This window comes from Macaca nemestrina, chromosome 1 (genome assembly GCF_043159975.1).
Source record: "Macaca nemestrina isolate mMacNem1 chromosome 1, mMacNem.hap1, whole genome shotgun sequence".
NCBI classification, from domain to species: Eukaryota; Metazoa; Chordata; class Mammalia; order Primates; family Cercopithecidae; genus Macaca; species Macaca nemestrina.
The window spans coordinates 142,285,275-142,311,030 of record NC_092125.1 but is presented as its reverse complement, the minus strand read 5'-3'; the positions used below and the strand labels follow the sequence as shown (position 1 = coordinate 142,311,030).

General features: G+C 35.3%; 1 protein-coding gene across 2 annotated transcripts in view; it reads right to left on the bottom strand.

Annotated features, from left to right (window-relative positions):
* LOC105482854 (probable ATP-dependent DNA helicase HFM1) overlaps positions 1–16,901 on the bottom strand; it is a 39,633-nt gene extending 22,732 nt beyond the window's left edge. For both annotated transcript variants that reach the window (XM_071080958.1, XM_071080941.1), the window contains exons 1-2: positions 16,756–16,901; positions 16,148–16,294 (exon numbers count right to left, since the gene is read on the bottom strand). In XM_071080958.1, coding sequence (XP_070937059.1) covers positions 16,148–16,229 — 82 coding nt within the window. In that variant the 5' untranslated portion in view covers positions 16,230–16,294; positions 16,756–16,901. The remainder of the gene's footprint in view (positions 1–16,147; positions 16,295–16,755) is intronic.
* Between the last annotated feature and the right edge of the window lie 8,855 nt (positions 16,902–25,756).

The following is a 25,756-nucleotide window of genomic DNA, read 5'->3' as shown; positions in this document are numbered from 1 at the left end:
TTCATGTCTAAAACACCAAAAGCAACGGCAGCAAAAGCCAAAATTGACAAATGGGATCTCATTAAACTAAAGAGCTTCTGCACAGCAAAAGAAACTACCATCAGAGTGAACAGGCAACCTACAGAATGGGAGAAAATTTTTGCAATCTACTGGTCTGACAAAGGGCTAATATCCAGAACCTACAAAGAACTCAAACAAATTTACAAGAAAAAAACAAACGACCCCATCAAAAAGTGGGCAAAGGATATGAACAGACATTTCTCAAAAGAAGACATTCATGCAGCCAACAGACACATGAAAAAATGCTCATCATCACTGGCCATCAGAGAAATGCAAATCAAAACCACAATGAGATACTATCTCACACCAGTTAGAATGGCAATCATTAAAAAGTCAGGAAACAACAGGTGCTGGAGAGGATGTGGAGAAATAGGAACACTTTTACACTGTTGGTGGGATTGTAAACTAGTTCAACCATTATGGAAAACAGTATGGCGATTCCTCAAGGATCTAGAACTAGATGTACCATATGACCCAGCCATCCCATTACTGGGTATACACCCAAAGGATTATAAATCATGCTGCTATAAAGACACATGCACACGTATGTTTATTGCGGCACTATTCACAATAGCAAAGACTTGGAATCAACCCAAATGTCCATCAGTGACAGACTGGATTAAGAAAATGTGGCACATATACACCATGGAATACTATGCAGCCATAAAAAAGGATGAGTTTGTGTCCTTTGTAGGGACATGGATGCAGCTGGAAACCATCATTCTTAGCAAACTATCACAAGAACAGAAAACCAAACACCACATGTTCTCACTCATAGGTGGGAACTGAACAATGAGATCACTTGGACTCAGGAAGGGGAACATCACACACCGGGGCCTATCATGGGGAGGGGGTAGGGGGGAGGGATTGCATTGGGAGTTATACCTGATGTAAATGACGAGTTGATGGGTGCAGCACACCAACATGGCACAAGTATACATATGTAACAAACCTGCACGTTATGCACATGTACCCTACAACTTAAAGTATAATAATAATAAATAAATTAAAAAAAAAAAAAAAAGACTATGCTGTTAGTAAGTAGCAAATCTGAGATTCTAATTCAAGGTAGTCTAATTCCAGAGCCTGATCTATCAACAATTCTCTCTCTAGTTGTACCAGTTGTTTTAGTTCTCCCAAAGGATTTATTTAAGTTATTTAGAGAAGGGAACTATTGTTTTGAGGTGGGAAGACTTGGAAGAAAAAGCTTTGCAAGTTGCTGTTTAAAAATGAGCAATAAAGAGTTGACTTTGTCTCTTAAATACTAAAGAGCTTCTAAAAAAGATGCATGTCTAAACGCTGCCACAAGGTGGTGCACAATGACTATGCACACATTTGCTCCCAGTGGCAACAACTATGATCTGGGACTCCAATTGGAGAGATTCTGAGGGCTCCCAAAAATTTCAAGGCAAAGTTGGCAAATCTTGTCAGGAATGAGGACTGTATGCAAGTTTTGTTTGTTTGTTTATATAATACTAGCAAATGGATACTACCTGACGAAATCTTTTTGCTGTATTTTTGTTACACATGGTACTTCGAAAATAAAAGTGCTCCCCTCTACCCTGCCGCCCTCCCTACCTCCTGAGAATTGTCTGAATTTGTCTTATTAGCAAATATAAGCTTACAGATATTGGTAATTAGAAAGATAAGGTTCTCAGAAAAAAATTAATCTAAGCTGTACTCTTCTCTTTTGAGAAAAAGTCTGGCTCTGTCACCCAGGCAGGAGTGCAGCGGCACCATCTCAGCTCACCGAAACTTCAGCCTCCCAGGTTCAAGCGATCCTCCTATCTCAGCCCCCTCAGTAGCTGGAACTACAGGCACGCGTCACCACACCCAGCTAATTTTTGTATGTTTTGTAGAGACAGGGTTTGTAGAGACTAGCCATGTTGCCCAGGCTGGTCTCGAACCTGTAAGCTCAAGCAATCCACCCACCTGGCCTCCCAAAGTGCTGAGACTACAGGTGTGAGTCACCACACCCAGCCTAAGCTGTACTCTTAAGTATACTCCAAAGACAGCAGATTCCATATTCCATCACTGTCATCATCTGAGATGCAAATATTTTCATAGTTTTGCCACATATTATATTAATTTACTTGTTATAAAGTCTCCCGTTCCAAGCATTTAAAGTAAATTTATTAATAATATCAAATAGAAATGTATTGAAAGAAAACACTTAAAATTACTTTAACAGGGTCATTAACAGGTGGCGGGGCAAGGTTCACTTCTTTAAAAAAAAAAGTCCAGACAATAAATAGAAAATAGCAAGAATCTCTGACACACTTAATGTAACTTTCTAATTATAAATTCAAATAATCTGGTCTGTGCAGAAGCCATTGGAGTATTTTTAAATATTACTTTGACTTTTGCAGTTCTCCATTTATGCTAATCATAGATTTATGCACTTCATCGTTTTACTTTTGTTTTTAATGATAAGAGAGTCTCCTTTTCATTTTTCTGTCAAATATTTTATTATCATTTTGTTATTTATTTATGAAGAAAAGGAATACACTGAACTAGAGTCCTTGATTTTGCAACTTAATGCACATACACACCAAAGAATATAAAGAAAAGTAGACTGCCTTTTGACTGGTATTTAGATGGACACACAATGTGCCTGAGGATTGGCTTTATCCTTGTATTCATTCAACTATGTTAATCATCATTATTATTATTTTTGAGATAGAGTTTTGCCTTTGTTGCCCAGGCTGGAGTGCAGTGGTGCAATCTCGGCTCACTGCAACCTCTACCTCCCAGGCTCAAGCAATTCTCCTGCCTCAGCCTCCCAAATAGCTGGTATTACAGGTGTCTGCCACCACGCCCACCTAATTTATGTATTTTTAGTAGAGATGGGGTTTCACCACATTGGCCAGGCTAATCTCGAACTCCTGACCTCAGGTGATCCACCTGCCTCGGCTTCCCAAAGTGTTGGGATTACTGGTGTGAGCCACTGCGCCCAGCCTGAAGACATTAAATTTTCATATTCAGAAAAACACTGCAAATGAAGATAAATTTATTAATGTCAAATAGATTTTCTTCAAATTAAGCAAAGCCTATAATTCTTATTTAGAATGCATTTAAAGGATAAGAAGTTTGAATGCCTAATCTTCATACACTAAGAGCAGGCCTGAAAATTTTTTAATTTTTGTTTTTACAACTTAAAAATATGTTTCACATTGCCATATACTAAAAATAACAAAAATGTTCTCCTCAAATTGTACAAAAATTTTACCTCTTGGAACTATAACCATATGTGAGAAATTGCAGCTAAAAGAATGTTTTCAAAAAGTTTGATATGGTTTGGCTGTGTCCCACCCAAATCTCATCTTGATTTGCAGCTTCCATAATTCCCACATGTTGTGGGAGGGAACTGGGGGAGATAACTGAATCATGGGGGCAGTTTCCCCCATACTGTTCTTGTGGTAGTGAATAAGTCTCACAAGATCTGATGATTTTATAAGGGGTTTCCCTTATTCTCTCTCTCATTCTCAAGAGAGAATTCCCCTCTCATTCTCTCTTGTCTGCCACCATGTAAGACATGCCTTTCACCTTCTGCCATGATTGTGAGGCCTCTCCAGCCACATGGAACTGTGAGCCCAACAAACCTCATTTTGTTTTAAATTACCCAGTCTCAGTTATGTCTTTATCAGCAGCATGGAAACGGACTAATATAAGTTGTAGAAAGCATGAAAAGAATTTTCCATTATTTTACATTCCCTAAGGTGCGTGTTTTTGTTTTTATACATAGTCCTATAATTTGATGATACACAAAATAGAAACATTTGTTCAACTTGCAAGCACATTTGGAAACAGCCATTTAGCAATTATATTCTTTTAACTAAATATCAGTTTGTATCATTTAATAACACCATCTGACAAGGGATTAGAACAAGTGAAATTTGGATTGTTTTGAAAAGGCCCAAATTTGGTGTCACAACCTTAGTAGGGTAATCTACTGACCCTTCATTGTGTCAGTTACTAAGAAATAGTGTATGTATGTTATGTTTAAAGGTTTAATTATGTATCTTTATCCAGGGATATATACATTTGCATATAAAAATGGAATTGTACAATAGGGATATGCATAAGTTCCTAAGATTTGGATGACTACATACAATAGCCCCTTTCAACCATGATTTTACTTTCCACAGTTTCAGTTACCCAAGGTCAACTCTGGTCTGAAAATATTACATGAAAATTTTCAGAAATAAATATTTCGTAAGTTGTAAATTGCACACCATTCTGAGTAGCGTGATAGAATCTCATGCTGTCCCACTTCATTCTGTCCTGGATGTGAATCATCCCTTTGTCCAGCATATCCAGGTTGTATATGCTAACCACCCCTTAGTCCCTTGGTAGCTGTCTCAATAATCAAATCGACAGTCACGGTATCACAGCACTTGTGTTCAAGTAACCCTTACTTTACTTAATAATGGCTCCAAAGCACAAGAGTAGTGATGCTGGCAATTTGGATGTGCCAAAGAGAAGCTGTAAAGTGTTTCCTTTAAGTGAAAAGGTGAAAGTTCTTGACTTAATAAGGAAATAATATATATAGGGTTCAGTACTACCCACAACAGAGAAATATCAGCACCCCTAGAAACTATCTTTCTGTCCTATTCTAGTCAACTCTGTCAAGAGTAACCTTTATCTTGACTTTTAACAGCACAGATTAGTATATTAGTTTTCTAGGGCTGCTATAACAAAATACCACACACTGGATGGCTTAAAACAACATAAATTTATTTTTTCACAGTTCTGAACATTAAAAGTCTGAAATAAAGTTGTTGGCAGAGCCATACTCCCTCTGAAGCCTCTAGGGGAGGATCCTTCCTTGACTCTTCCAATTTCTGATAGCTCTAGACATTTCTTGGCTTGTGGGAGCAGAACTATAATCTCTGCCTCTGTCTTTGCATGGCTGTCTTTCCTCTGTATTGGTATTCATATGGACTTTTCTCTGTGTCTGTGTCTTTTTGCCTTTTCATATAAGGACACCAGTCGTATTGGATTAGGATGCAGTCCTATTGGATTAGGGTCCACCTTAACTTGATTACATTTGCAAACGATTGCAAATAAGATCACATTCACAGGTACCAGGGATTAGAACATCAACATACATTTTTGTGAAACACAATTCAAACCATGAGAGTTAGTAGTGCTTATTTTTGCAATTTATATACATGGGCTCATACAGTATTACTTTTTGTGTCTGGCTTCTTTTGCTTAACTTTATGTTAGTGATATTCATTCATATTGTTGTGTGTAGTTATAGCTAATTCAATCTCCTTGCTCTATAGCAGGGGTTGGAAACTATAGTCCATGGGCCAGCTATCTATTTTTGTAAATAAAGTTTTACTGGAATACACCCATGTCTATTCATTTACATATTGTCTATGGCTGCTTTTGGGTTGCAAAGACCTACAAAGACAGACTTGCATAGTTATAAAGATCTATAGTCTGCAAACCAAAAACATTGACTATCTGGCCTTTTAAGAAAGTTTTCTGACCCCTGTAGAATTCTATTGGGTCAATATACCACAATTCATTTGTCTGTCTAACTGCTGATGAGCTTTTGGCTGGTTTCCATTTTAGGGCTAATATGATAGTACTGCTATGAACATTCCAAAATACATCTTTTGGTGAACATATATGCACACTTCTATCTGGTATATACCTAGAAGAAGAATTGCGCTATCACATAATATGCCAGGGGAATTACTCTATCATAGAATGCATATGCTAAGCTTTAATAAATACTGCTAGTTTTCTGAAGTAGTTGTAGCAATCTATAATCATATTAGTGATTAAGAGTAACAGTTGTTATATATCCTCATCAATGCTTGGTATTTTCTTTTTCACTTAAGTCCTTTTGATGGTTGAACAATGATACAGCAATATCTCGTAGATTTTCATTCTCACATTGTCTAATGAACTTCAATAGCCTTTAATATGTTCTTGACGTTTTGGATATCTTCTATTTTGAAGTGTCTGTTCAATTGGGTACTCATTTTTAAAATATTTACTAATACACATAAGAGTTCCTTATATATTATGTAGAATCGTTCTTTTCAGTGTATTAATTTGTTAAGGCTACCATAACAAAGTGGCAGATTGAGTGGCTTAAACAACTGAAATTTATTGTCTCACAATTCTACAGGCTACAAGTCTAAGATTAAGGTGTTGGTAGGGTTCCTCTCCTTGGCTTGTAAATGTTTATTGCTCACTGTGTCTTCACATGATCTTCTCTCCATGCGTGCCTGCATCCTAATTTCCTCTTCTTATAAGAACACCAGTCATATTGGATTGGGGTTCACCCTAAGGAACCCTATTTTAATTCAATTATCTTTTACAGACCCTATCTCCAAATACAGTCACACTCTGATGAATTCAGCATATTAATTTGGGGGTGCACACAATTCAGCTCATAACAACCAGGTATATGTATTCAATTTTTTTCCTCACATTCAGTGAGTTGCACCCTTCACTCTCTTAATGGTATCTTTTTGATGAACAGAGTTCTTAATTTTAACATAGTCAAATTCATTATGTTTTTATGGTTAGAATGTTTTGTGCCCTGTTTTTTTTTTTTTTTAAAAGCCAACCTATCCCAAGGTCTTGAAGACCTATTTTTTTTCCTCTAAAAGTTTTATTGTTTTTCTTTCACATTTAAATCAGTCATCTATTTGGAAATAAGTTTTGTGTACAGTGTGAGGTGTGGGTTGACATACAATTTTTTCTTTTTTCTTTTTTTTTTTTTTTTTTGAGACAGAGTCTTGCTTTGTTGCCCAGGCTGCAGTGCAGTGGCAATCTCGGCTCACTGCAAGCTCCACCTCCCAGGTTCATGCCAGTCACCTCCTGAGTAGCTGGGACTACAGGTGCCTGCCACCATGCCTGGCTAATTTTTTGTATTTTTAGTAGAGATAGGGTTTCACCGTGTTAGCCAGGATGGTCTTAAATCTCCTGACCTTGTGATCTGCCCACCTCAGCCTCCCAAAGTGCTGGGATTACAGGCGTGAGCCACCGTGCCCGGCCTGACATACAATTTTTTCAATATGGACGTCCAGTTGCTCTAGCAGCATTTATTGAAAGACTGTCTTTTTTCCAACTGCATGGCACTTCACCTTTGTCAGAAATCAATGACTGTATTATTTGTAGGTGTATTTCTGGACTCTAGTCCATTGCACTGGTTAATGTGTCTATCCTTATGCCTACATCACATTCTTTTATCTATTGTTTAATAACAGGTCTTGATATCTAGTAAAGTAGGTTGCCCAAATATGTTTTAGTTCAAGTTTGCCCTGACTACCCTGTCCTTTTGAATTTTCATATGAATTTTACAATTAGCTGGTCATTTCAGAAAAAAATGACAACAACAGCAAAACCCTGCTGAAATTGGGATGGCATTGAATATAAAGATTAATTTGGCGAGAACTGACATCTTTACAATATTAAACTTTTCGTCCTTGAAATGGTATCTTAATTAATGTATGTTTTCCCTAATTTCCTTTAAAAAATGATTTTTAGTTTTCATGTAGTGGTCTTGAGCATTTTTTGTTATTCTATTACTAGGCTGATATTTTATGCTATTGTAAATGCTGTTTTAAAATTATAATTTCTCCTTTTTGCTGGTATTTAGGAATACAATGGACTTTTAAATTTCTTAATTAAATTATAATTCATACCATACCATTCACATTTTTAAACTGTACAATTCAGTGGCTTTTTAGTGTATTCCCAAGGCTGTGCGACAGTCATCATACAATTCCAGAACACTGTCATCACCACACACACAAAAAACCCACCATATAACGATTAGTAGTCATTCCTCATTTATTTCTGCCCTCAACCCCTGACAACCACCAATCTACTTTCTGTCTCTATAGATTTACCTGTTGTAGACGTTTCATATAAATTGAAGGATACAATATTTGGTCTTTCGTGACTAGTTTTTATCTAGCATGTTTTCAAGGCTCATCGGTGCTGTAGCATGTATCACTAGTTTTTCTTTTTGGCTGAATAATATTCTATTGTATGGATATACCACATTTTGCTTATCTATTCATCAGCTGATAGATATTTGGGTTGTTTCCAGTTTAGGCTATTATAAATAATGCAGCTATATACATTCATGTCTAAGTTTTCATATGATTATGTTTTCAATTCTTTTGGATATACTCCTAGGAGTACAATTGCTGGATCATATGTTAATTCCATGTTAAATTTCTTGAGAAACTACCAACTGTGTTTCAAAGCAGTCCACAATTTTACATTTCCACTAGCAGTGTATGAGGTTCCAGTTTCTCCCTATCCTTATCAACACATGCTATCGTCCATCATTTTGACTAAAGCCATCCTCCTGAGTGGGAAGTGGTATCTTACTGTGGTTTAGATTTGCATTTCTGCGTTGACTAACAATGTAGAGGATCTTTTCATATGTGTGTTAACCATTTGTATCACTTCTTTGGAAAATGTCTCTTCAGATCCCTTGACTAGTTTTATTTTTATTTTATTTTTGAAACTAAGTCTCACTCTGTCACCCAGCTTGGAGTGCAGTGGCATGATCTCAGCTCACTGCAACCTCTACCTCCTGGGTTCAAGCAATTCTTCCACCTCAGCCTCCTGAGTAGGTGGGATTACAGGTGTGCACCACTATGTCTGGATAATTTTTATATTTTTTAGTAGAGATGGAGTTTCACCATATTGGCCAGGGTGGTCTTGAACTCCTGACCTCAAATGATCCACCCAACTCAGTCTGCCAAAGTGTTGGGATTACAGACATGAGTCACTGTGCCCAGCCCCTTGACTAATTTTAATTGGGCTATTTGTCTTTTTACTGTTGAAATGTAAGATTTCTTTATACATACTCAATACTAGTTTGTTATCAGATATATATGATTTGTAGTATTTTCTCCCATTCTGTGGGTTGTCTTTTCACTTTCTTAATAGTGTCCTCTGAAGCACAAAAGTTTTTAATCTTGATTAAGTCCAATTCATCTATTTTTTCTTTGGTTGCTAGAGCTTTACATATCATACCTAAGAAACTGTTGCCTTGTACATGGTAATGGATGAAGATATACACCTATATTTTATTTTAAGAGTTTTATAGAGTTTTTTGTTTGTTTGTTTGTTTGTTTTTGAGACAGAGTTTCACTCTTATTGCCCAGCCTGGAGTGCAATGGAGCGAGCTTGGCTCACTGCAACCTCCGTCTCCTGGGTTCAAGTGATTCTCCTGCCTCAGCCTCCTGAGTAGCTGGGATTACAGGGGACCACCACCATGGCCAGTTAATTTTTTTTTTTTTTTTTTTTTTTTGTATTTTTAGTAGAGACAGGGTTTCACCATCTTGGCCAGGCTGGTCTTGAACTCCTGACCTCAGGTGATACACCCACTTCAGCCTCCCAAAGTGCTGGGATTACAGGCATGAGCCACCGTACCTAGTGAGTTTTATAGTTTTAACTCTTACTTTTAGGTCTTTGATTCATTTTGAGTTAATTTTTGTATATGGTATGAGGTAGGAGTCCAAATACATCCTTTTGCATGTGTCTATGCAGTTCCCCAGCCCTATTTCTTGAAAAATTATTTTCAAATTCTTTTACCATCAAATTGTTTTGGCATCCTTGTCAAAAATCAATTGGCAGAGAGGTATAGGTTTATTTCTATACTCTCAGTTGTATTCCATTGATCTTTATGTCTATTATTATGACAGCAGCACCTTGTCTTAATTACTGCAGCTTTGTAACAAGTTTTGAAACCAAGAATTGTGAGTCCTCTACCTTCGTTTTTTTTTTTTTCAAGGTTAGCTTGGCTATTCTGGGTCCCTTGTATTTCCACATGAATTTTAGGATCAGCCTGTGAATTTCTGCAAAAAATACAGCTAGGATTTTGATAAGGACTTTGTTGAATTTGTGGATTAATATGAGAAGTGCTGCCATCTTAACAATATTGACTTTCAACCCACGAGTGTAAAATATTTTTCAATTTACTTGGAACTTCTTTATTTCAATGGTGTTTTGTAGTTTTCAGTGTTCATTTCTTATGCTTTTTTGTTCAACTTATTCCTAAGTATTTTATTCTTTTTGAGGCTATTGTACAATTGTTTTTTATATTGACTGCATTCAATGATATTTCTAAAAATATTAATTCCAACAGCATGTCTATAGAGTCTTTTGGATTTCCTCTATAAATAATCATGTTGCTTAGAAGTAATGACAATTTCTTTAATTCTTTTCTTTTCTTTTTTTTTTCCTTTTTGTTGAGACAAAGTCTCACTCTGTCACCCAGGCTGGAATGGAGCAGTGTAATCATAGCTCACTGTAACTTCGAAAACCTGGACTCAAATGATCTTCCCATTTCAGCCTCCAGGGGAGCTGGGTCTACAGGCAAACACCGCCACATGTGGCTACCTTTTTCTCTTTTTGTAAAGACGGAGTTTCACACTGTTGCCCAGGCTGGTCTTAAACTCCTGGATTCAAATGATCCTCCTACCTCGGCCTCCCAAAGTTCTGGGATTATAGGTATGAGCCACTGTACCCAGCCCCCTTTTTGCTTTTTTTAAGTATTATTGTATTACTAAGACTTCCAGCACAATATTGAATAGAAATAGTAACACAGAGCATTCTTGTAACATTCTCCAACTCAGTGGGAAAGTGTTTAACATTTTACTATCGAGTATAACATTTGCTATAGTTTTTGTAGATATTCTTTATATTTAAGAGGTTCCAGGCCAGGTGCGGTGGCTCACCCTGTAATCCCAGCACTTCGGGAGGCCGAGGCAGGTGGATCACCTGAGGTCAAGAGTTCGAGACCAGCCTGACCAACATGGAGAAATCCCATCTCTACTAAAAATACAAAATTAGCTGGGCAGGGTGGTGCAAGTCTGTAATCCCAGCACTTGGGAGATTGAGGCAGGAGAATAGCTTGAACCTGGGAGGTGGAGGTTGCAGTGAGCGGTGATTGCGCCATTGCACTATAGCCTGGGCAACAAGAGTGAAACTCTGTCTCAAAAACAAAAACAAAACAAAACAAAAGAAGTTCCCTACTATTTCTAGTTTGCTAAGAGTTTTTTTTTTTAAATCATAAATGAGTATTGAATTTTGTCAAACTTTTTTGACACCTATCAAGAAGATCAAATGGTTTTCTCCTTTTTCTCTGTTAACATAGTGAATTATGTTGATCTACTTTTGAATGGTAAGCCTCTCTTGCATACATGCAATAAACCATACTTAATTGTGCTTTTTAAAAATCTGGCCGAATTCAGCTTGTGAATATTTCATTAAAGACTTTTGGATCTATGTTCATGAGATACGTTGCTAAATAATTTCCCTTTCTTTTTAATGTCCTTGTCAGGTTTTGATATACTGGCCTCATTAAAAAAAAAAAAACGAAACATTAGAAAATATTCTTTTTTTTTCTATTCTCTGGAAAAGTTTAGGTAAGTTTGATATTATTTCTTCTTAATTGAGAAAAATTTACAGTGAAGTCATCCATGCCTCAAGTTTTCTTTGTGGAAAAATTTTTACTAACAATTGCTACAATTTCATTACTAGTATCAGACTACTCAGTTTTTATTTTCTTCTGTCAGTTTTGGTAAGCTCTGCTTCTCAATAAATTTTCTCATTTTAACCCAAACTATGTCAAATTTATCATTACAAAATTGTTAATACATTGTTTTTATGCTTTTGAATATCTTCAGTAACTTTTTGATATACAATGTAATATCCTCTTCTTCATTCTTGATATTGTTGTGTTTTCTTTCTTTTTCTCTTGATCAGTCTTTGCTCATAGAGAGTTCTTAATATTATTTCTCTTTTCTAAGAACCAAATCTCAGCTTTGTTGATTTTTTTCTGTTGTATATTTATATCCTATGTATCGTTGATTTCTGTTTTTCTCATTACATTATTGTTTGATATGGCATATCCTTGAGATGCAAGCTTGTATTTTTTTGCTTTGCATTTTATTTCCACATATATTTTAAACTCTGAAAGCCATTTCAATTATTGTTTTACATAGTCGATTTATATTTAGCCATATATTTATCCTTTCTACTCTTCTTCATTCCCTCCAGTAGGTCCATGTTTTCATCTGCCATCATTTTCCTCTAAGGAAATCTCTTTAGCATTTATTTTATTTTATTTTTTTGAGACAGGGTCTCACTCTGTTACCTAGGCTGTAGTAAAATAGTGTGATCTCAGCTCACTGCAGCCTCAACGTCCCAGGGTCAAATGATCCTCCCACCTCAGCCTCCCAAGTAGCTGGGACCACTGGTGCACGTCACCACACTCACTAATTTAATTTTTTTGTAGAGACAGGGTTTCACCACATTGCCTAGGCTGGTCTTGAACTCCTAGGCTCAAGAGATCTGCCCATCTTGGCCTCCCAAAGTGCTAGGATTATAGGCATGAGCCACTAAGCCTGGCCTTAGTATTTGTTTTAATTCAGGCTGATAAATATACTAATAGTGATAAAGTTATTTAGTTATTTTCTTTCTCTATGTCTTTTTTCACTTTCATCCTGAAGGATATTTTCCACAGGGCAGAAACATAGGTTGGTAAAATTTTGAATATGATGTTCCATTGTCTTCTGTTTTCCATCATTATTGTTGAGAAGTCAGCTGTCAGTTTCGCTGTTGCTCTTTTGAAGGGAATGCATAAATGATGTGTCTAATTTTAACATTTTCAGCAGTTTTGCTACAATGTGTCCAGGTGTGGTGTTCCCTGTATTTGCCTGTGTTTGGGGTTTACCAAAATTCTAAATCTGTTGGTTGATGTCTTTTATTATTTTGAAATGGACTCTGCCATTGTCTCTTTGAAGGTTAATTTTGTCCCATTCTCTCTCTACTCTGCTTCTGGGACTGTAATTATGCATATGCTAGACTTTTTTTTTTTTTTTTGCATATTATATTCCTTTGTGTTCTTTCCATTCTCTTATCTCTGGGCTTCAATTTGGACATTTTCTACTGATATGTCTCAAAGCCCACAAATCCTACATTTGCTTATATTGAATCTAATGTTAAACCTACCCAACTGGCTCTTCACTTCAGATACTGTATTTTCAGTTCTAGAAAGTCCATTTAAATCTCTGTATAGATTGTAATCATCTGGTAAAACTTTCCATCTTTTCATGCATTTACCTATTTTTTCTATATTTTCTTGAAAATATTAATCATAATTATTTTATACTTTTTTAAAAGAGATGTGGTCTTGCTATGTGACCCAGGCTGGAGTGCAGTGGTAAATTCACATGCATGATCATAGTGCACTACAGCCTCAAAGTCCTGGACTGAAGAAATCCTTCTGCCTTAGCCTCCTGAATATCTAGGCCTACTAGTGTGTGTCACCATGTCTGGCTTGTTTCTTTACACAGTTGATTATCAGTCATATGGTCTTGTCTCTTTGCAGGCCTCATAATTTTTTTATCATATGACAGACATTGTGTGGGTGGTTTCCAGATTATATTTCACCAGAAGAGGTTTCCCTTTTTCTCTGTCAGGCAAACATAGTGAGTTGCTGATCATGTAAACCTCTTTACAGGGCATGGTCTACCTAGCCTTTTTATAGGAATTTTAGTTTCTTTAGTCCTTATTGCTTCCACAAATCTCTGATGCCCTAAAAATTATAATTATATAAGATATGAAGGTTTTCATAGTTGTAGCTGGGGAAGCACTGGCCTACCACAAAACCATATCCTACCCAGAAATGGAAGCTCTCTTGTGTTCTTCAAAAGGAAGAAGATGAATGCTCATAAGCTCACAGAATGGTTCTAAATGTGCTCTTCCTGCCACTACTCACTGCAGTTACTATTTATCATAATTGCCAATACTATTCAGAGAGCATGACTAATCACACTGCTGCTCTCAAATTCCCCAGTGTCTGTTAACTGCTCCCCTTATGGGGTCAAAAGGGTGAAAATAGGACCAACTGAACAAGAATGCACTGCAAGGCAGACTGCCTATGCTGCAAGTGTTTATATATTTAGTGCTTGTTTTGTAGATTTAATTACAGAGCCATGTAAATGTTTTACATTATTATAAAACAAAATTAATTTTTAAAAGCTATTCCTAAAAATATAAAATAAAATGAAACAAATGAAAGTATATGTATCCAGAGTGACATGGCCGCACACAGAGGATCTATTCCAAGCGATTTTTAAACACATAATTTTACTATTGAGATATAGTCTAAGATAGTTAGATACAGTCTAAGAACAAAAATACCTGCAAAATAATTCTCAAATTTTAATGATCATATTAAGAGTGATAGTCTGATGCTGCTATTTTCAGACTGTTTATTGTGTGTGTAATGTATATAAAGGATAGAAAATCAGTGATATTCTATTATTTTTAAGCCATTGAGAACCAAGTTTCTCAGCATGATAGAAGGTGTGTATAGATAATTGAGTTTAAGGATAAATTCTGTTATCTCTGAATTTGATTGGATAAGTATGAATTCATGATGTCTTTTAAGACAAAAAAGTAATCACATAATACTTAACTCTATGCATGAAAAAATCTAAGAGATCATGATCACTCAATGGCAATGAGCTCCTCTAGGACACAGATTGTGATCTCTGAAACCTACTAACATTAAAAAAAAGGCTTCTTGAACAAAGGGTTTATTATGTATGGGACTGAAGCTAGATATATACAAAATGAGCCTAGAACAGCATATTACTCTGCATATCAAAACTACTGGAAATGGTCAAAAGAACTCAGGAGTTAATCTGTTATATCTAGATGGTATGAAGATGATAATATATCTACAATATTTATGAGACAATTTGAACTCTGACTTAATATTGGATGATATTAGTTTTTATGTATAAAAGTAATGTAGTTTAAAAAAATCTTTACCATTTAGATAGATATATAATGAAACATTTACAGAGGAAATAATACGATACCTAAAATTTGCTTCAAAATATGGATGGAAGAAAACTAAAGAGAGGTATAGATGAAAGTAGTAGCCATGAGTTAATTACTGTTCAAAGTGGATAATGAGTAAATGAAAGTTCATCATATACTTCTATCTACTTTTGTATATGTTTGAAAAAATTCATGGATGCAGCTGGAAACCATCATTCTTAGCAAACTATCACAAGAACAGAAAACCAAACACCGCATGTTCTCACTCATAGGTGGGAACTGAACAATGAGATCACTTGGACTCAGGAAGGGGAACATCACACACCAGGGCCTATTATGGGGAGTGGGGAGGGGGGAGGGATTGCATTGGGAGTTATACCTGATGTAAATGACGAGTTGATGGGTGCTAACGAGTTGATGGGTGTAGCACACCAACATGGCACAAGTATACATATGTAACAAACCTTCACGTTATGCACATGTACCCTAGAACTTAAAGTATAATAATAATAATAAATTAATTTAAAAAAACAATAATTCATTTTCACTCTGATTTGTCTTAACAGATCTGTTGATTCTTGTACATCACTTGCTCTCCCCTGACAATGGCTGTAACAATGGCATAAGTATGGAAAAGGAAAAACGTATACTGACATGGTTTGGCTGTGTCCTCACCAAAATCTCAACTTGAATTGTATCTCCCAGAATTCCCACATGTTGTGGAAAGGACTGAGGGGGAGGTAACTGAATCATGGAGGCCAGTTTTCCCCTTAATCGCTATTCTGATAGTGAATAAGTCTCATGAGATCTGATGGGTTTATCAAGGGTTTCTGTTTTGCTTCTTCCTCAGTTTTCTCTTGCTGCTGCCATGTAAGAAGTGCCTTTTAACTCCCACCATGATTCTGAGGCCTCCCCAGCCATGTGAAACTGTAAGTCCAATTAAATCTCTTTTTCTTCCCAGTCTCAAGTATGTCTTTATCAGCAGCACGAAAACGGACTAATACATATACCAAAAGATGAATCAAAAAATTTGTCCCCCAATTATCACCCCAATTTGACAAATACTAACTATAAGAATCTCTACTATATACTATTAATGCAACAACTATGAAGTTTAAATATCTTATTCCAGAATATCCTCAATTGGAGTGTTGCAGTACTATAACACTGATGATATTCCTCTCTAGCCATACCTTTGCTTTAATATAAAATAAGAATTAATAGAGCTATTTACCTTTATTAGGTCCTGCTATTATAGATCTATCTGAAAGTTTAGAATGGGAAATCTGTGTTTCAGATTTTCTTTGCATAGTCATTTGATTTCCAAACCTCTTGGGTTCTAAGTAAAAGACTGTAAATTTCTGCTGAACATCAAGCCCAACTGGAAAATGAAAAAAAGTATACAAATGCTTATTTAATTCATATAAATCCACATATGAGAACACATTTCTTTTTATCTCTCTTATATTTTTATAACTTCTAGAGCTAAGAAGTCCACAAAGTTAAAATATGTTGAAAGGTTAAAAAATATGACAACGAAAAAATTATATATTGATCATTATAAAAATAAAAATCTTCCAACAATAACTGCAATTTAACTATCTAGGAAAATAAAATATCTATAAATGAAAAGATAAACTTTTAATTATGGCATCTTGGTCCATGATATCTTTTACATACCTAAATACATGAAACTTCCTTTAAAGTTTATTCACATTATCTAAATATCTTATTTTTGCATTATACCATTTATACTGTTTTTCTGTACCAGTATACAGGATGTAATTTTTAAATGCAATTATGTTATTTATATTCATGTCTTCATTACTTCAATTAACTTACCAAATTCAGAACTTAATAGATTTATGCTAAGATCTTCAGATTTAAGAGCTCTCTTCACAGCAATCTTTTTAGCCCAATTTCCAACTTTTAGGAAAACAGAATCCCTAAAAAATAGTATAGTTTAAATAGTGATCTAAACCCTGAATGAAATACATATTAATTGTCAAGGGCTGATTGTTCTTAAGAAAGATACTCTCTAGTAGTAAACTGAAATCAATTACTGAAAACTGCTTTCCCCAACTTTTAAGGAGGGAGAATAAAGTATCAATGGAACTCTCTTGCCCATGATTTTTTTAAAATTAATTAATTTTCTTTTTTCTGAGATAGTCTCACTCTTGCCTGGGCTGGAGTGCAGTGGTGCAATCATACCTCACTGCAGCCACAAACTCCTAGGCTCAGGCAGTCCTCCTGCCTAGATCTCCTGAGGAGCTGGGACCACAGGCACATTGGCACTAAGCCCAGATTATTTATTTATTTATTTTTGTAGAAATAGGGTCTCGCTTGTTGCCTAGGCTGGTCTGAAACTCTGGGCTTTAAGTGATCCTACTGCCTCAGCCTCTCGAAATGCTGAGATTACAGGTGTGAGCCACCCCATCTGATCCCTAATTTTCTTAATTACAGCTGTTTCCAAGTTACATTTACTCATTTTAGTCTCAATAAGAATATATACTTTGTGTCAATAACACATGTGCTTGCCCCTAAATCACTACCATTTTAAACTGGCTATACGTTAGTTACATGTATTATGAGAACAACTTCCATAGTATTTTTAAATTGGTATAAAATGGTTTGTATCTAATAACATCACAAACAAACCAGCAACCAATTTTATGACTGAACTTATTTTAGTCTCATATAGTCACAGATGTATTAGTCACAGAGAACAAAGATTTGTACAATAGCATATTCTCTGTAAGTGGGTCATGGTTAGCTGCAGGAGAGCAGTTACCAGTGAAAGGGATATCCTGGTCACTGCAGTCCCTTCAGAAACCTTGCATGCGACTTTTTGGGAAGGTATCTTCTAGTATACTGGCGCAATTAGGAGATTTCCATTTCAGAATTACAGTCATTCTTGAACTTACAATTACAGTAATATGGTTGGGAGTTTAGGCTCTGGAGTCAAACTGCTTGAGTTCAAATCTAGACTTTGCTATTAATTAGTCATATGACCATGATTAAAGTTTGATTAATCATAAATCAAACTCATTAAACTCTTTTTGTCTCAGTTTCCTCCTCTACAAAATATGGATAGCACCTGTCTCATACAAATATTAAATAATTCAATATTTGGAACCCACTAAGTGCAAAAAATATTAGTTATAGCTGCAACTGATATCCTTAGAGATTGCTTATGACATCCTGGGAGAAAATAATAGTATCTGGAAAACTGCTGAAGTAAAAATTATAGAATGGCATGCTACAGAACTAGATATAAGGGAGGGTACCTCCTCTATATATTTGCTTTGTTTGCTTGGATCCTACAATGGAGCTATAGTAATTTGTTAGATTTTAATTTGGAAGTAGAAGGTATATTTTGAGGACAGTAGAAGAAAGACTGCATCCAAACAGTAGTAGGGCCATGAATGACTGGAGAAAAGCAGTGAAATAAGAAAGACTTCCTAGAGGTAATCTACTCACTTGTTTCAGACCATGGTGATAGATTTTATACTTTGTTCATTTGAGTACTAAATATAACAATTTAAAACAACAGACCCAATGTTAATATTTTCTTTAATAGAAAAATAGAGAAACTATCCCATTATAGTGTCAGGAAAATGTAATTTAGTTGATCCCACAATGAGCTTGTTATTTTTTTTTCCAGTAGAATTTTTCTTTTACAGTATATGATTAGAAATAAATCAAACACCAGAAATTTCACACTTACATAATCTTGTGCAGATAAACTACTTCATTATCGCATCACCTATAATTAAGGTAACATAGTGAGAATCCAATGCTGTTCTTTTAGTTTGTAGCTGTTCAAAGTTTCTTAAAATAACAGTTACTAGTATTTCTGCCATTGTATCACTATATCTTGTAATCTTTAAAAAAGAACAAGTATAAAAAGTGTTAAAAATAATCTTACTTCTCATACTCAGCTGAAGCCTATTTATGGGTAGCTTTATTTCTGAAAAGACAATAAAATATCTAAGAAACAGAAAATATTTACCTGATCCACTTTAAGTCCATATTTTGGTAGATACATCAGTTTCTTTTATCTGGGTTCCAAAGCGGGATGTCTATTTAAAATCTAAAAATATTTACACCATTATATTCTTACCACAACACTTGAAATTCTTTTAGTAAAATATTTTTTAGAATAAATAGCTTTAATAATGCTTATCACCCAAAACCTTGGTAAGTTAAAATACTTATGACTATGAGAAGGAAAATAACTTTTAATAGAAATAAAGGCAGGCCTCAGAATTTAGCTAGAATTCAGGAATTAGGAATAAGTGAATGTAAATACTAATTCAAGTTCCCTTGCATCTGTCTCTTCTATTTTTTTAAAGGAAGTCAAACCAGCATTTATGATTGCATTTGACAATGTTATACCTGTGGAAAATTAATCAAACAACAACTTAAAAATAATCCACTTTAAATAAAACATATATTTAAATATATAACAACTAAATTAGTAAAAAAGAAATTTAAAGATCCAGTCAAATAAATAAAAGATTTTTGTAAAGGTTTGTGACATTATTCAATTATGCATATTTATTCAGACAAATAAAATATGCATTTGCTTTATAAAAGGAAGAGAAACTCTGGTCCACATGATGGACATTTAGTTTTACTATACGTCATCCATAGGCCAATCACCAAGAGACATGCACTTTTGTACTCATGCCTGAAAGAAAGGCAACATGATTCAAGGATCATGCTCGAATGAAGCAAGGGAATACTGCTTCATGAAGCTATGGCTCTCTGACCATTTCTGTCTTAGAAATACAGTTCTATGTTTCTGTACCTAAACCAGACTATTTTACTCTACTGCCTAAAACTTCCAATACTTTTCCACTGCATTTAGAATGAAGTGGTAATTTCCTTACCAGGGCCAAATTTCCTTACCTATATGAAATGACTACAGCCTATGTCTCAAATCTAATCTCATCTAACTCTCCTCTTGCTGACTACTCTCCAGTCACTCTTGCTTTCATTTTATTCCCCAAACACATCAAATTCGGTCGGGCCCAGTGGCTCATGCCTGTAATGCCAGCACTTTGGGAGGCCAAGGTGGGCGGATCACCTGAGGTCGGGAGTTCGAGACCAACCTGACCAACATGGAGAAACCCCGTCTCCACTAAAAATACAAAATTAGCCAGGTGTGGTGGTACATGCCTGTAATCCCAGCTACTTGGGAGGCTGAGGCAGCAGAATTGCTTGAACCCTGGAGGCGGAGGTTGCAGTGAGCCAAGATCGTGCCATTGTAGTCCAGCCTGGGCAACAGAGCGAAATTCCATCTCAAAAACAAACAAACAAACAACAACAACAAAATCAAGTTCTTTTTCTTCTTTGGATCTTTCCTATTTCATTATACTTTCAGAAGGCAGAATTTAAAATTCTTAGATGCTTATGAATGAATTTATCTAAATCCCCAAACAGAAGACACTGAGCAGTCTAAAATTACAAAATATTACTACCTCGTCTAAGGCACATATATTACATGTATTACTGGTGAAGACATGATCCTATTTCCTTACTCATGTACTTACTTGTTCTTGGGAATTTCTCTCAGTTCTTCTTAAGACACAGCTTCTAGTACTCATAATTCCTTAATGTTCATTTCATTTTCCTCTGAAAATGTTTATTGACTTTTAACTTTTTAGTTTATAGCCATGATTAAAATCAATTTCTATGCATTATTTTTTTCAAGATGCTCAATAACATATTGGATTTGACTTTTTGTTTGGATTCTTTCACTTTTCTAGTATATGATTTTTTTTTTCTGGGCAATATTTGCTTTTTTCTGTTCAGCTGTAATGAGTATGTGTGAAAACAGGTTAGTTTCACCAATCTGGAAGGGACAGAATGCAAAAGATGCCCATATTGACAATACTCTAGAAAGCCAGAAAGATTGGCTTTTTCAAGTATAATGAAATTTACTAGTAATCACTTAGCCAAATTTCAAAATTTTCTAAATGTTGTATGGAACCACCTTTCCAATTGAGAACTCTTGCCTTTATGGCATGGATGTGATATTTGGTTACCAGGACTTCTGTAAGAAGGTTAGCCTTTCTATCAGGAATCTCTCCCCTTACTTTCACCAGCCAATCTCCCCTTCACCCCAGCTCCCATGACTTCCTAGTCAACCCTCTGCCATCCCACTGATTTCAAATTTCACAGATACAAAAGGTAGGACTTCTTCATAAACAGTTGGTAATCTTTGTCCAAATAAATAACAAAATATCCCTAAAAATCCATTATTTAATTTGTTGATACCCCCAAGATGCATACAAAATTGTAAAATAACAAGGCTGTCAGTCATGAGATAGTGACTCTCTTTTTAGAATTCTAGCTATCTAAGAAGAAATAGGGTCACAAGTTCACAGGTACCAAACAGGAAAATCCTTTGTAAATGGTACTCCCTATCGTCTCAGAGCACACACTACACAAGGTTCCTATAGACAAAATAATAAAGCACAATCTTTTGTCTACAGAATCTCTATGAAAATCAGTATTAATACCCTACTGTTATTGAAAACCAAAAAAAAATTAAGACATAAAGAAGTGACATAATTTTCTGTAATGAATTAGGAATGGCTAGGACTGCTGACTCTGTACCTTGTAATTAAGATCAAAACAAAATATTAGTCATAAAAGTGGAAGAGAGGGCATCACATAGTTACCTAATTACTATAACCAAATTTCCCCCTTGTTATGAGAAACAATTTTCAAATGAGAGCATTAATTTTTATTAGGTTTCTCATGTACTCGTGTACCATTCAGTTGATTTCAAATGGCATCCTTTAAGCAGGAGCAAATGAAAATCAGATTTTTTAAAGTAAAGTACAGCACTTATTTAAGCCTAGAAACACATTATCTTCCTTGAAGGTCTGTAATCATCACAGAATAATTTTACTAACAGTGAATAAATTGCAGACATGGCCAAACTGCCTGCCTATATTCAGTACCTACCAATTTTTTCCAGTTGTTTGGATACATGCAGAGAGTTTTCCCAAAGTTCACACCTAAAACATTTAGCTAAAATCAAACTATTCAATAATACGGTGAACTTCTTTTCTTGAGCAGCTACAAAATCTGATAACCCTAAAAAAAAGTTTCCAATATTAAATCTAATATACCAGTTTATTGGAAAAAATATTTAAAATCCACTAATCCTGTAACATACGTCTTGTAATTCGGGAGCCATGTCTGAAAATCTTTACGGTATTTTGCGTCAAAGCAAAATCTTGTATGGGAATGCATCCTAGTTGAGCCTGAATAAGACTGGGGGAAAGAAAAAAATTGTTACTCCCTTTTAAGGGTTATCTATCTTACAGTATTTGACATCACTCACTGAAGTATTCCTTCCTAAACCTTTTCTCTGCCTTAATTTCTGCAATACTATATGATTCTCTATCTTGCACAGTTATTATTGCAGGTCAATAATAAAAGTTCCTTCCCTTTTCCCCAAATCCTCAAAGTTGTCTTTATTTATTTATTTATTTATTTATTGCTCTTCTTTATTCACTCTCTCTCTCTAAAATATCTCATTTCTTCTCAGACTTTCATTATAATCTCTAGATTGATAAAAATTACAGGAGACTTTCACTTAGACTGTTAATCTCAACTATCTCAAATTGTTTTCATATTCTCCTCCAATACAGTTCTATTTTTGGGCTCTACTATTTCTTTTCAAGGAATTAGAGAAAAAAAAATACAACTTGTTTAATCAACAAATTTTTATTAAATGCTTATTAAGTGCCAGGCATAATATTAGGTGCTGATAATTCTGTTCAGTGTATGAAGGTCAGTAGCATATTAGCTGGTTATTCTAAACCAGCAGCTGCTTGGCTACTAAATTTGAGGTGTTAGTTGTATAAGGGGAAAAAAGACACTAGTGCCTGTGTGCCTACTATATCCCGGGTTCTTTGCTACCTGTTTTGCCCATAAACTTACCTAATCAGGCAATGACATGCAAATCACTGATGGTTCTAACTAAAATTACTGTCCGTATTATTACTCTCTTAAGGGGATCTCTTTTAAAAAACAAATTTCTTCCTAAACTCCTCAGTAGAAGGAGATCTCCTGACAAGACCAAAACAGTCAGCTATACAAAGAAAAAGGGTAGAATAGTTACATTTCACGATTTAGTTTAGCAGAAGATACATGAAAATTGAAAGAAGTAATCAACTCACTTCCTGGAATGGATGTATACAGCAGAAATTTAAACTATTCACTTTTTTTGGCTATGGTATATGCTTCTGAAAATTATTTTATATCATCTATTAAGAAATAGTTACAAAGATACACAGTATACTATCAAAGAAGGAACTGATGGAAAAATGTAAATGGGGTGCTTTTAAATGCTGGGTAAATAAAACTCCTTGTTAAGCTACCTAGGGATGTACAAATGTGGAGTACAAAATTGCTGAAGTAAAAATAAGACTTTTCAAGTAATATTTATTTATATTAAAAAGCAATATTTCTAATAATAAATAGGACACTTTTCAACATCATACTTTCCTGTCACAAATCTTATTTCAAGAAGCAGTAATAAAACAGGGATAGGAGGAAGGACAGGGATTTAAGCTAGTAGGTACAGAACCATGGCAGGGCTCTCTGTTTCTCTGCACCAGATAAGGCAAGCAGTGATGTCCTGTGATCTTACCCCTGAGCTTGTCCTCAGTAGAAATAGAAGTGCCACAGCCTCAGGTGAAGTGGCACCTCTACCACCTCAACTAACAGGGGCAGAGTTACATGGTAGTTGTGACTAACCCAGGGTTAGTAAAAGCATTAAATGAGATAAAGTATTGATTCGGTTAGAATTACATTCATGATCAGACCATATCAGTGTACACACAAACAGTTCATTCTTGTGTGTAAAAGGGGAATCCAGAGTTGGGAAGTCCAGGGCTTCGTATGGTGGCTCCGTATCACACCCTGTCAGTTCACTGAAAAGTACCAGTTAAAGAAAACAGATCTAGTGCTGAAGAGGGAAGACCTAGGCATTAAAGCTAGAAAGAATTTTAAAATAACCTTAAATTAAAAGGGCAGAGCCAGGCACGCTGACTCACATCTGTAATCCCAGCACTTTGGGAGGCTGAGGCAGGCGGATCACTTTTGAGGTCAGGAGTTTGGGACCAGACTGGCCAACATGGTGAAACCCAGTCTCTACTAAAAATACAAAAATTAGCCAGGTGTGATGGTGTGCTCCTGTAATCGCAGCTACTCTGGAGGCTGAGGCAGGAGAATCGCTTGAGCCCGGGAGGCAGAGGCTGCTGTGAGCTGAGATCATGCCATTGCACGCGAGCCTGGGCCACAGTGCAACACTCTGTCTCAAAATAAATAAATAAATAAAAACAATAAAAAGGGCAGAAACCAGAAACTTTAAGGTTAAAATCCTAAAACTAAGAGGATTAACATCTACTTGGAGAAGAACAGATTCAGCAAAGTAACGGATATGACAAAGCCATGAAAAAGGTAACTATGAGCCATCATCACCTACCAAAAAACTATAAATTTTGTATTAAGACCCGTCCATCCCACACATACACACATTCTCTCTTCTTGGCTATGCTTAAATAAGATGCACAAAGGCATGAAATGATAATGGGAATCTAAATTATGATATGTATAAAAACAATTATAAAGTATAATAATTAACTTTAAAGGTTGACAGCTTCAATCAAAAGAATATACTACCCAATTTAAAGCAAAGTTAATGGAAGCACTGAAAGTGCAAATAAAGTGTTCCCAAGAAAATGAGTGTGGAAAAATACTTGATTTAATTTGACTCAATAATTTATGCAACACATTATACTGGGGGAAAAAATGAGAAAATCAAGAGTTCTAGATAGCAACATAACCTTGGCAAAGTCATAACTTATCTGGGCATCACTTACGTCATTTGTAAAATGAGAGGATTGGGCTATATGATCTCTTAAGTTTACTATGATCTCTAAGGATATATGAATTTATGGAAATAAATATTTGAATATAGAAGTACAGCTAAAAAAATAAATACTAACTTCTGTGGTACAAGCTACAAATCTGCCTGATGAGTTGTAAACAACGAGAAGACTGTTTTATAGACTTAAAGGTATTTGAAAGATAAAATTTAATGAGATGTCAGGAAGAATCCCAAAGAAAGAAGGACCTCCTCTAGCTATGGAGGAAAAAGAAATTCTTTGGCTAATTGGTTTTATTGAGCCACATTTAAAAAGATCATTTCACCTTAAATTCCATAACACTAAGACCCACATCCTCAGAAAGCCAAGCACTCAGCATAGCAGAAAACAGTATCATTGCATTTGTGACTGCAAACTGCTAAAAGTCACAGGTTACAGTGTAACCTTAATTTACTCTTTCCATTACTAGTGTCTGTACAAACGCCCCATTTTTTGGCAGAATAGTCATCCACTGTCACATATACACTATTTTACTCATGCTTTTGCTTTTACTCTTTGTCTCTCCCAGAACACCATTACCATTCAGTAGATATTTATCACACAGGTTTTCATACCGTCCATTATTTTTAAATGTGTTACTCTCATTCAAGCTAACTTGAAAGCTCCTGACAATGAGAAGCATAAGAAGCACGTCTTCATTCAACCGTCCACCTTGCCTCAACAAAACACACACTTAACAAATGTTTGTTAAGAAAAAGCATTCACAAATCATCAATTTTAAAGTCTGAGAGTTCTAAGAAATTAATTTCACAACCACATTCTGACTCATTTTTATGTAATTTTTTCTGTATTAAGAAAAACAAATTTAAATTTGTTTTAAAACCAAAAAAAGAAAACTTTCATAAATATGAATCATCTTTACCAAT